The sequence below is a fragment of the Drosophila navojoa genome, chromosome 3 (assembly GCF_054131105.1).
Source record: "Drosophila navojoa isolate 15081-1374.11 chromosome 3, UAZ_NAV_1.0, whole genome shotgun sequence".
Taxonomy (NCBI): domain Eukaryota; kingdom Metazoa; phylum Arthropoda; class Insecta; order Diptera; family Drosophilidae; genus Drosophila; species Drosophila navojoa.
Window position 1 is genome coordinate 10861814 of NC_142891.1, and position 12392 is coordinate 10874205.

Genomic DNA, 12392 nt, shown 5'->3' on the forward strand with positions numbered 1-12392 from the left:
TTTGAGATTTTATCAAAGAACTCTAGGTAAACAATGTTTATTTTTTGCTTAGATTCAGCTTTAGTTTAAACATTTCAGTAAACACTTGAGGCAAGCAGTTTTTTTTTAAATTCGTTCTGAGGGAATGCCAAGACTTAAAAAAATGCTAATGTTACGCAAATATGTTTTCATCTTCTTTGGAGTACTGTTGGTATTCATTTGGCTAAATCACAGAAACAAGAGCAATGAACAGAATGTGTTCGAGCAGGTTCCAGCCGTAACCAAGGATATATTACCAGACACGTCGCCGTCGAACGTAATTGCAAGAGAACAGAAAATACGTGAAATGATTCGGGCTAATAGAATTCTAGGACGCTCTTCCTCAGTGCGTAAAGTTCAACCGATAGACAAACCGAAGGTATCCAAAATTAGATTTGCCGATGAGCTTGGTGGTTTCGATACAGACGACGATGATTCGTTCGAGATGGTTGAAAAGCCAGCGCGTTATCTGGTGAATAGTAAGAAATGTAAGATGCTTTTTGCCGATCCCTTTTCGCGTGCGGTAATGGAGGTCTTTAAGCCCCCCAAGCTGAAATCCTGCTCCAATTCGACCGATGTATTTCGCGTGCAATACGATGAGCAGGCGAAACACTATAACTTGATTGTTGATCGAGATATCTTGCTGAAATTGAATCCACTCGTATCCAGAGTCGATTGCAACTATCGAGAAATAACTATAGATACTGAGAAGAGGCCCGAGCATAACAGCAAGTAGGTCGAAACATCTTTTGATCACTTAACCCCCCTTTCTAACACCCCGTTCACTTCCCTTAGCTTGAATGCGCCAGTTTACTTTAGAGGACAATGCGCTTTGCCGCGAGATGTGAAGAGTATTATGGTCGAGTGCCATGATGCATTAAAAAGTTCGAGAATTTTGCAACGGGATGCGTTCATCTTGATTCCAGTGAACGATACCAGCAAAAATACTGAGAATCGTCCGCTGGAACGTCAGCCCAGCGTAATAGTCCTCGGTTTGGGCAGCATGTCTCGCATGAACTTTCAGCGCACAATGCCAAAGACGGCTAGATTTGTCAATCGAAAGGGCTGGTTCGAGCTGGAGGGCTACAACAAGGTGGCCGACAGTACTATACCAAATTTGTTGACTATTCTGTCGGGTCACACAATGGGACATCTGGAGCAACGTTGTGCCCTGGAGTCTAATGGCTGCTCGTGGATATGGAACGACTACAAACGTGCTGGCTATGTCACAGCTCTTGCCGAAGACAACGTCGGTGGGGCGGCCTTCCTACAAAATATGACTGGCTTCGAGGATGTGGCCGTCGACTATGATCTTCGTCCGCTTCTGGTGGGCATTGGTAGGGCATTCAGTTTGTACGAGAAGGTTAAACATAGTTACTGCGTCGGCAGGCGATTGGGCATTTCGTATGTCTACGAGTTTTGTGCCCAGTTTGCAGAGAGCTTCGCCCAGAAGCTGGAACAACCAATGTTTGGCTTCTTTTGGAGCAACACAGTCACTCAGGACTCGAACTTTGCTGCCTCCGGATTGGATGGCATATTTGCAAATTATCTGAATAGGCTCGAGAAGGGGAAACTATTTGATAATTCGATCGTTGTCCTAGTGAGCGACCATGGTGCACACGATGGCGTGCTCATGGACCTGTCTGATGGCTTCCTTGAGGAACGCTTGCCTTTGCTGCATATCTACCTGCCGCCGTGGTTCCACAACACCTATCCGCACTACGCTCAGGCCTTGGCCATGAATCACAATCGCTTGTGCTCGAACTTTGATCTGTATAATACGCTGAGACACCTGCTCCAGCTGAATGCCACGACACCAGCGATGCTGCCCGCTCTGGCCAGTTGCCCGATGAGTCAGTCGCTGTTTCATCTGCTGCCCATGGAGCGCAGCTGTCGGGACGCTTGCGTCAAGGAGCATTGGTGTACTTGCAACGAGTTTGTCAAACTGAGTCTGGATGGTGAAATGTATTTGCTGGGCAAGCGTGTGGTATATCATATTAATCGTTGGATGCTGACGCATCACTACAATGAGGTCTGCCAGCGTTTGGGTCTGCAGGACATGGATATGGCGGAGCAGAAGATGTCCTATGAGGAGAATGACAGCGAGTCAACGTATGGTTCCATTGTAGTCTATCGCTTGCTTTTCCGCACCTATCCCGATGTTGGAAAATTCCAGGCAACCGTTCGTTATAATCGCGAACTCGAATCGATTGAGGAGCTGCATGTTCCAGATATTAGTCGCTTGAATAGCTACAAAAACAGTTCAGAGTGTGTTCAGGATGAGATTGCTAAAAAGTTTTGTTTCTGCTATCCCAAGACAAATTTAAGTGATGCCATGAGGGAGTGGCAAACGCAAAAGATAACAACTATTCCAGCCTTTTGAGTCATTCAAGCTTAATAACAGTGTTTAATATCGTAAAATTTTGTGTGATATTTATTTTAAAATTAAAATTAAAACACTTTAATTCAGATACCAAACGTAATTTGTATCAAGTCTTCAATCGTCCCTGCATTAATCGTTATGCATGTATGTAATTAAAGTTGAAATCTCTATTGAAATCTAATATTTAAGTTTTAGCACACTCTTTATCGATAATTTTTTAATTGTTATCGACGTTGTGCAACACTTTTCTACGACCTGCCAAAGTAATTCAATGCAATTGAAGTTCTTTTCATTAAGTTTGTTTTTGTCACCTTGAGCAAACATAATTTTCTCTAATAATTTTCTAAAGAGTTCTAAAATGGGAAAATCCGAAAAAAATATCGTGAAATATAATAAAAATAAGAAGGGGGATGAGGGAATTAAAAAGAATTTTAAACTAAAACGTTCGCGTTCCAGCGGCAATTGGAAAGTCACACCAGTTAATGCCGTCGCAGACGTGGCTGAAAATGAAATGGTCACTGTTGCTGTGACTCTCAATATGGATGGTGCAGATGATGAGCCAATCGACCTGAAACGTCCTCATTCAACTGAACCTCAGAAGATGATTCAGCCAAAGAAGCCAAAGCTTGAGATCGAGAATGAAGAGCCAACAAAGCCAACAGAAATATATCATGTCTTGGAAGCGCCAATAAAAAATGAAAAAATTTGCAACTTGAATTACAACAAGGAAAAGCAAGTACTAGAAAAACAAACTGATGGGCAGGATAAATGGGAGTCGGATAATGTCTACATTGCACATTGCTCAGGAGTTATATTTAGCTCTGAGTGTAACATCAATGAAGAGTCAGCGTATAAGTCGACATCGAAACCACCTGCAATGGATGAAGCAAATGGCTACAATAAAGGAAATATCCACGGACAGTATGTCTCGCGTCGTGTCATATATAAATACGAGGAAAAGTACGGGAGTGTGAATATGTCAAATGAAGACGAGGCAAAGCCAGCTCGCAAAGAAAAAGCCCCGAAATTTAATTCTGAGCCCGGTAAACGGCGTTGTTCAATCCTGTAAAATTTAACAACAAATAAATAAATACATATAAAATATCTATATTTATAAAATAAAATGATCAGAAATATAGAAGGTCTGAAAGAAACATTAAACATATATTCATGATTATTTATGGATGTTTTATTTTTGTATTTTGTTAATATGGGAAATATATTAAAAAATATCTAAAACTGTTGAAGGCTAAAACGAAGATTCAACTATCAATCAATATATTTTTATATTTTTTTTATTTTATTTTATTTATTTTTTGCAATTCGAATGGGTAGAATTCTGACATATTACATAAAATGTTTACGTAAGACCATATATTGATATATAAAATAAATCTTTGGAGCCACAAAATATATAAAATATTGTAGCTTCGCCCATGGACCCAATAATGCCAAGCCCAGCTACAGCTAAAACATGTTTCAATAATCCAGAAATACATAGGTTTTTTTCGCATTTTATTCAAGTATTGTTTTAAACTGATTCACTAAATTAGTTTTTTTGTTTTTATTTTCTTGCATTCACTTTATGCTTAGTTTTGCTATATATCGTATGTAAGGCTAACTTCAATTGTATTGAGGCCTTCAATGAAGGCAAATTGTTTTTTAAAAGCTATTTTCGTGTGACATCACTGTGCTTATCTACTAAACTTAATCGTCTATTTTTTAAAATCAATTAAAATCAATTGGCCCACAATTGTATGTTGCTTGCGCCGTTTTTTTTTTTTTTTTTTTTTTTTTTTTTTTGCCTTTTAGCCATTATTTATGTAGTTTATCAAAAAATGGTCAGCTAAGTGACGCAATTCTATAAAATTCATAATCAAATTATCAACAAAACAACTTTAACAACTATGTAGACGCTTAGGGGCTATACGAGAATTTCGTTTATAAAAACTAGAAAACTTTGTCATCGATCGATATGTTTATGCTATAGTCTACATGTAAGAGTCGACCGGAAACCGTTCGGCCTCCTCGAGCATATGCCGGAAATCGACAGGCTGGGCGAGCGGAGCGACAGGTCCAGTGCCCGGTCGTCCACCCACGTGGCCGTTCATCATTTGATTGGGCCGCTTAGCACTCAGCTGGGCGCTGCCGCGACTCTTGATATGGCCATTCATCATGCTCACATGATGGCTAATCGTGGGCACAGCGCCCGGCACATTCGTCTCCAGGTCATGCAGTATGGCATCCGTTTGCTCGTTTCGCATCACATGATTGGCCAACGATTCGCTGGCATCTTCGCCCTCCAGCTTGTTGGTCAACTGCTGTATGTGATTGCGTATGAGCCGCTCGAATTCCCGCTGCACCGACGGACTGTCCGTGTCGCCATCGACCTGTAAGTATGTAAAGGTTTAGGCCAACTATCAGTATGGCTAAGAGAGTCCACTCACTATCTGCAGCCGATTGCTGCTGTCCATGGTCTTCAGCATAGGCAGCGTCTGCTCACGGAATATCTCCAGACGACGTCGAAATGAAGAGACCGTATCGTCTATGCGCCCGCGGCCCAGCTGCAACTTCGAGCAGTCCAAGAGTATGGTGGGTGGACGTTGTTTGTACTGAAACGTAATGGCAATTTTAATCAGTATAAAATTGTAGTAATCAGTGGAAAAATATACTAAATTATAAGATAATTACATTTATTTAATATAATTAGATAAGTATGCATGAAGCATTCAATGAATCTAATATGATTTTCTTAATATATTATATTTAAATAAACTTAAAATTATTTTGAAAATATATACAATATTTTTTAGCATTCAAATATTTTAGAATCGATTTATACTAAATTTAAAAAATTCAAGTACTTTAAATATTTATTTATTCATTTATAGAAAAATATTCCACAATTATCTAATTTCAAAAATAAATGATAAATATTCTCTAGTCCTATATAACTATATATATAAATATATAGTTATATATATAGTTATATATATAGTTATATAAATATAAGGTTATAGAGGATTAGAGAATATTTATAATTAATTTTATTATTTAGATAGCTTTGGAAAATTGTCTATAAATGAGTTTTTAATCAAATTATTTTTGGAAGTATATTTGCGTTTGTTTAATCTTTGCGATGCATTTAAATTATTTCTAAATTCACAGTCAACATAAATATTTAATAGAATAAATATTAAAACGTAAATTATGGAATTAATATTCATGTTAACTTTAACATTGACTATATTCATAATACTAGCCTAAGTTGTTTGCCGTAAAATCTCCGATTCACTCACCTTATTTTCAAAGTATTTGACCTGCTGCAGATTCCGTGGATAGCCGTCGATGATAATGCCGGTCTTATCGCGCAGCTGACGTATATTGTTATCCAGCAATTGATTCAGCGACTTCTCCGGCGCCATTTCGCCTGCGGCTAGGGCCTCTTTAACGGCATAGCTTTCGGTGTTGGCCCGTGGCGCCGAGTCCGTGATATTGCGCAGCAGACGCCCAACGCTGCAACGATACGTTGAGAATCAGTTTGCAAGATATATGTAAACAAATTATGGTAGATTCACCTGATGTGCGCCCAGCCGGGATTGAGGCCAACGGCCTTCAGGCACAACGTTGCCTTATTGCTGCCCGGACCGCCGATGACCCAAATGATGGGCGGTATTGGGCGATCCGGCTCGGATGCGTTTGGTTCGATGCTGGTGCCGGCATGATTCAGCTTCGGCTGCTGTGTAACCACTACGCCGCTGTCATCGTCCGCATTGGTGACGCCGCCGCCTGCTGCACGAAGGGTCGCTGCGGCGGTAGCTGCATTGGCGGCTATGTGAGAGATCACAGCATTTGTGACATTTCGTTCACCTGGCCCCGTCGCAGTCGCAGTCGCAGTCGGCGTCGCCGTCGCTGCGACGGCTTGGTCTGTAATGTGAGGCGCTTGGGCTTGACTAGGTGCGGTGTCTACGCTAACTATACTGCCGGGTATATCATGTATCCCTCTGCCCATACCTGTAACTCCGTTCAGTATGGCCTCTTGATTCTCGAGTGTACTCAATATGTCTAGCACAGCGGTGCGAAAGTCTTTGTACACCTCAGTGGGTGCACGCTCGCCATTTACCTGAATGGGAATATATTAAGAATATGATATAAGCGCCATTTCCATATCATTCAAATTTTTGTTTACTCACGGCCAATAGCATATCGCTTTGATCAAAATAATCAGCGACTGGCATCACATTTTTGAAGAAATTTTCCAATTCCATTTTGGCTAAGGAGAGTACAACATGACCTAATTTAGCACCATAATCGATTTGTTTCTGTAGCACCGACTGACGCCAGGATATTAAGATAACTCCATTAACGACTTGTATCTGAAAGTTATAAATAGGCATTGATCGAATATTAAATCTCTGCTTGTTCTATAAAAATAACAGTAAATAGTATTTAATGGGCACCAAACTCAATCGCACTTAACTAAACTAAATCTGAACTCGTGACCCTTTCACTACTTACTTAAACAAAATATTTTAGAATTTATCTAATAAATATAGCCACGTGTGGTAGTTACTTCCTTTTCTAATTAACATCAGGGCACGTCTAACTAGTAGAAAACTAAAATGTGCCTCTAGCGGCCACTTAAGACACTTAGTACATACACATATTTATTTATATATAAATAATTACATATGTATATGCTGAGGTGGGTGTGTTTGCATAAATATAGATCGTTGTTATGCATACGTTTCAAAATTCATGGGAATTAGTCAACAACAAATAAACGCTGACCCACTTGACAGCTAATTAGTGCAAATGGCCCAACAGCAATTTGCTTAACAAACACCAACCAAATAAACTAAAATTGCTTCATAATAAACTGCACTACACTAAGCAACTTCATAAATTCGAGTTTGTCCTAATTGGATATGTAATAAATGTGGATACTTGAAATATTTTGATTACCTTCTCCGAATACTCGACAACGTCGCGCATGGAGCGCGGATATCCTGATATTAGGTATGCTTTGGCAGCTGGAGCCATTTTCATTTCCAACATCAACACCTCGGTGACCGTTTTCGACGATAGTTGCGAAAAGTCCTGCATATCTGTAAATATTATTTAAATATAAAATTAGACTCGATCTAAATATAAAGTAATTATAATTATATTGAACTATAATTGCATTATTTTTATTTTTTTATTTATTTATTTTTATTATTTTACAAAATTATTTAAAATTATTATTGGTATTATTTAATTTTATTTTTTTTTTATAATTTATGAAATTATTTAAATATTATATTTTTATTTTAATGTAAATTTATTAATTTATTATGCAGTTATGTTATTTTTTTTTAATTTTTATAGTATAAAAACAATGATAAAAAAAAATAATTTATCATACATTTAAAATTATTTATAATTATAAATGTATATTGTACATAATTTAATGAAATGATAAAATCGTTAATATTATATTCATTACTTATATATTTTTATATGCTTTCTTTTACCTTTGATATACACTCATGATGAAAATAATAGATACACCAAATTTTTTTTAGAAATTCTGTCATAACTAATTAATTTTTGATATTTTTGAAAAAAATTTGATGGTAACTTTAAGGAAACCATCTGGCAATATGATGCATGCAAAAAAATCATACCTATTATTTCAGTCAAGCACAAAAGCTGCACTTTTGATTTTTTGTTTGTAACTTTTGAATAAATTATTATTTTTTTTTCAAATTTACTTATTTTCTTTTATATATACCTAAAACAGAAACGTGCATTAAAATTTTAATGTTTAGGTCAGTAGAAAAAATGTTTTGCTAAACTAAACTCAATTTTAAGAAGTGTACCTATTATTTTCATCATGAGTGTATATGTAGTAGTAGTAGCCATATTGTACTACTAACGAATATTATATCACCATATTGGCATATATAGTTGTTGTATCTAGTTCACTTACCGTTTCCCATTGCGTATTGCTGCAGCAGATCCATCATATTGATGTGCGTAACGCCGCGTCGCTCCTGCATGAATGTATCGCAATGGGTTACCTTGCCACTACCTGGGCCGCCTAAAACGAATATCACTGGCACCTTGGGCGGATCGAATTTGATTTTGCCAGCATTCTGCATGTCGATGGCGCCAATGTTGCCCGAACCGCCGTTCATGGCCAATACGCTGCCAGGCGGTGCATTTGGTCCGTTCTGATTCCGTGTATGATTCCAATCGTTGCCTGGTTCGCCGGTATCTTGTGCCGCGCTGGCATCTATCAAAGTATATGTAAATATGCAAATAAAATTTATGACAACATATACACAAGCAACAGTTAGGGGCGGGGCGAACGGCAACCGGAAGTGCCGTCAAGTTAGCGCCCCGCCTTGTTACGTGCCAAACGGCATTAGCACCGCCCGGAGACCGGAAGCAATTTGCTCAGCATTGGAAGTAGGAAATTAGCTGTACAGTGTAACACATCATTAAAATATGTTTCAGCAATTATTAAATTATGGAAAGCGCGCTCATTGCGTCATCGACACGAGCCGAGCAGTTTTTCATTCATGGAAAATCCGAGAATTTCGCGTATTTACTTCCAGTCCGACTGAATTCTACATTTCTGTGACATTTATTCGCTCTCACTTCTTTTTTTGTTTTTTTTTTGTATATATTGATTTTCTTGCAGTTTTATTTAATTGACATGTTGTTTTGTTATTGTTGCTGTCTCTTTTCAGCGCACAAAACCCGTTTTTCCTACATAAACGTTTTTTCTGTCATTGCTGTGACGCGTTGTGTTTCGGATTTTCATGTTAGATTGCTGCCGGTTTGATGGTCAACGAACATGTCCAAGGACCCTTGCGACGAGGCCGTCGTGGCTTGATACCACAAATTATAGTATTTGTGCAAGGTCCTTTTCGGATTAGAACTATTTTGTCAAAGCGCTTTATAATTTAAGGGTATTCATCCAAATTATAGAGCCATGGCAAGGAGTGTATTTACCTGTGATTCAATGCAAACAGATCTGATCACATTTGCTATCAATTTTACATTTTATTATGAAATTATTAAATCTGATTTTCGCAAAGTTTTGTAAAACAAAACGAGTTATTAATCTGTATAGTAGTAGAGATTGATAAGTATTTGCTGTCAAGGTGAATCGATAGCCTACATTTAGGGTTTACTAATAATTATTACTTCCATTTAAAGTTTTCTTTGATCTTTCTTAAGAGGTAATATATTTTTATTTGAAATATTATTCAAATAAAAATATAATTATATTTTATTCGAATATATAGATAAAAACATTTTTGATTAACAGTTTGAATTTACAGGTTAATTAAAGAAATTTAAAAAGTAATAGTTTAACTATTAATTTTTATTGAGCTTTTTTTTTAATATAAAATTTAAAATTAATGAATATTAAATTTATTATTTTAATAATATTATTTTAAACTAATTTTTTTTTTTATTATTTTAAATTAAATGTGCTACTTTAGGGAAATTTTATATTTTTTAAAAACAAAACTCAATTAAAATCTATATTAACAGTCTATTTTAAAACAATAGATCTTAACTGTTGCTCAACACTATTTTTATATAATATATTAACTTAATATTTAATTTTAGTTTAAATAGTAAGCATAAAATTGAATATTTTAAGAATTAAAACTAATTTATTATGATTAAAAAAATTAAAAATATGTTATTGTATTTTAGAGTTCGCAAATGAACTAAAAAATTTAAAGTATTTATTGCAAATATAAACGCAAAGATATATGACCAAAAATGTTTTTATTTTATTTATTTATTTTTATTTATAATTTATGTTGTATATTTCAATTTTTAAAATATTACTTCTCTGAGTGTATTTGTAGTTGATCAAATCTATTTAAGCTGTAAATCTTTTATTTATCGCACATCAAGATTTTAAATTGTTATTATTTTACCACCAAATTTACCGTGATATATATGCGTATCATATATATATATTTACTTTAAGTATATTTTTATATATACCGAAATATTGAAAAAGTTAAATAACACAACAGCTCTTACACTATATTTATAAATAATAAAAGTTTTGTTTGTTTGGTTGTTGCTAGAGTTTCTGTTATAATATCGCCGTTGTTTGTTTTGACTGTTGCTCTTTGACCGGCTGTTTTATTGGCCTAATGCAGCCATTACAAGCATAGCCCAATCATTATAGCTGGCACAATGTTTTGCTTACCTGTGTCTAAACAAATACCCATTATCCATTCGGTGGCCAGTATAGCAGAATTTGCGCAATGCTTTTTGCCCGTTTCGCCACTCCTGCTACGTAATTAACGCATTTGTAGAGAGGACAGTTCGTTCAATAGTTGGCGGGCTAAACAATAAATCAAAATATTTATAAAAAAAAAAAATCAATTCAATTTTCCACTAGCGTTTCTAATGCATCCACTCATTACACATTATACACTTGCCGAATAGGTTTTTTTTTTCTTGTATTACTTGTTTTTCTGTTTTCTAATATTTGCTCTTGGTTTTTCTTTTTCTTCTGTGATTTGTATAATATATTTATTGCTATTAGTTGTTGTGCACGGGCTTCCGCTTTCTGGTATCTCTGGGCGACACGTTAGCGTTTATCGTTGGCAACACGCACAGTGAAAATTATTATTATTTTTTTCTTTTCGCTACATAGTGCCGGTTCTAGCTGGGTTTTTGGTGGCCCCGTTACCAAAGCCCCTGCAATTTATAAAGCGTGTGTGTCTCTCTGATTTTGGTGTTTGGTGGAATTACGGTACTACGGAACGGTGGTTGGTTGGTAATTTATGCAGGTTCTGCTTCCCGAACGTCCGAAACAAGACTGAATTTGAAATATGAGAATTGCTTCGGTTTTTACCAACCGCAATCCTCGGCAATTGGTCAGCCAAAGGCAGGGCGCGCGCGTTTCCAATTAATGAATACTTTATGAATTCCAGTCGTCCACATGATTCACAAACGTTAACTGGTGTGTATGTGTGTGTGTGTGTGTGTGTGTGTATATGTGGGCAGATACGAACCGGCTGCACAGCCCTGGAAATTTGTTGCTCGAAAGCTAAACAACGTGTGTGCCCCTACCGTTTGTTTATGCAATCCAAACAATATCCTGCCCAGCCTGCGTTCGTTCTCACTAATCTTTCAAGCACTTGCTCTATCTATTTCTGTCTCTCTCTTTCTCTCTCTCTTTCGCACTTTCATTCTCTTTACTCTTTTGTTTATGGTGTAATATTGTTGCGTTGCTGCCATCCGGTCGACATCCTTGATTGTTGTTGTCTTATTCGGTGTAAATAAATCCTCAGACTTGCAGGTGTTCAGCGACTCACGACACCTCAGATCACACGAATAGAACTATAGTTCTTACTAGAGAGTTTCATAAAACTTTTGCGCATTGTAATGTGAGATAATTATTGCAATTTGTTGACATTTTTATTCTCTGTTGAGTGTTGAGTACTTTACAGCACTGCTAAGTGTTGTAAAATGCAGGAAGTGTTGAACAACGCTGTGTAACACTTTGACAAAAAAACTTTGACAGCACAGCAATTCCATTGTTTTACAACACTGGTGCAGATAGATTTATGTATGTATAGCTTTATCTTATGTTCTTAGTGTAAGTTTTGTCTTATGAATTCCTTTAAGTATTGAACAATTCTGTATTCTGTATTTATTTTTATTATGTGCAATCATTTCAAGATTATTTCCCATTTATAATTTTTTTGAAGGTAATTTCATTATTATTTTGTTGTCTATAATTAATAAATATTTAAATTCATTTAATTGCCTTCCTTTAAACCTCTTGAAATGTCCTAGGCTGTACCCCAAATATTTCTCATGTCAAATGCTCAAGCATTCTGGCTCATATGTGATTAGTTTTGAATGGACTGAATACGTTTTTTGATATCTGGAAAATTGCACAATCATGGCGGAACCACAAGTCTAAATTGCTAAATCAAGTCTGGGCGCCAAA

At 36.4% G+C, this 12392-nt stretch overlaps 2 protein-coding genes across 4 annotated transcripts; one reads left to right on the forward strand and one right to left on the reverse strand.

Moving 5' to 3' along the window:
- Nucleotides 1-16: 16 nt before the first annotated feature.
- Nucleotides 17-2501, forward strand: LOC115564325 (uncharacterized). Its single transcript, XM_030388515.2, has 2 exons — nucleotides 17-750; nucleotides 814-2501. The coding sequence occupies exons 1-2, from the start codon at nucleotides 125-127 to the stop codon at nucleotides 2399-2401; spliced, it is 2214 nt and encodes a 737-aa protein (XP_030244375.2). The 5' UTR covers nucleotides 17-124; the 3' UTR covers nucleotides 2402-2501.
- A 1810-nt stretch (nucleotides 2502-4311) lies between these two features.
- On the reverse strand, nucleotides 4312-11785 carry LOC108658575 (uncharacterized). 3 transcript variants are annotated; one of them, XM_030388521.2, is made up of 9 exons: nucleotides 10635-10833; nucleotides 8376-8681; nucleotides 7367-7509; nucleotides 6595-6777; nucleotides 6416-6524; nucleotides 5980-6328; nucleotides 5701-5917; nucleotides 4849-5013; nucleotides 4312-4791 (listed from the first exon to the last, which is right to left on the reverse strand). In XM_030388521.2, the coding sequence occupies exons 1-9, from the start codon at nucleotides 10654-10656 to the stop codon at nucleotides 4393-4395; spliced, it is 1893 nt and encodes a 630-aa protein (XP_030244381.1). In that variant the 5' UTR covers nucleotides 10657-10833; the 3' UTR covers nucleotides 4312-4392. The 3 variants fall into 3 exon arrangements, with proteins under 3 accessions (XP_030244381.1, XP_089113434.1, XP_030244380.1); XM_089257308.1 differs by lacking the exon at nucleotides 10635-10833 and adding an exon at nucleotides 11507-11785 and having other exon boundaries at nucleotides 5980-6524; XM_030388520.2 differs by having other exon boundaries at nucleotides 5980-6524.
- Nucleotides 11786-12392: the final 607 nt, after the last annotated feature.

Coding starts and splice junctions, on each gene's coding strand:
- LOC115564325 (XM_030388515.2), top strand. CDS start 125: ATGCCAAGACTTAAAAAAATGCTAATGTTACGCAAATATGTTTTCATC. Junction 751..813: donor AGGCCCGAGCATAACAGCAA/GTAGGTCGAAAC, acceptor CACTTCCCTTAG/CTTGAATGCGCCAGTTTACT.
- LOC108658575 (XM_030388520.2), bottom strand. CDS start 10,656: ATGGGTATTTGTTTAGACACAG. Junction 8,682..10,634: donor GGGTATTTGTTTAGACACAG/GTAAGCAAAACA, acceptor ATACTTTGATAG/ATGCCAGCGCGGCACAAGAT. Junction 6,525..6,594: donor AAAGCGATATGCTATTGGCC/GTGAGTAAACAA, acceptor ATTCCCATTCAG/GTAAATGGCGAGCGTGCACC.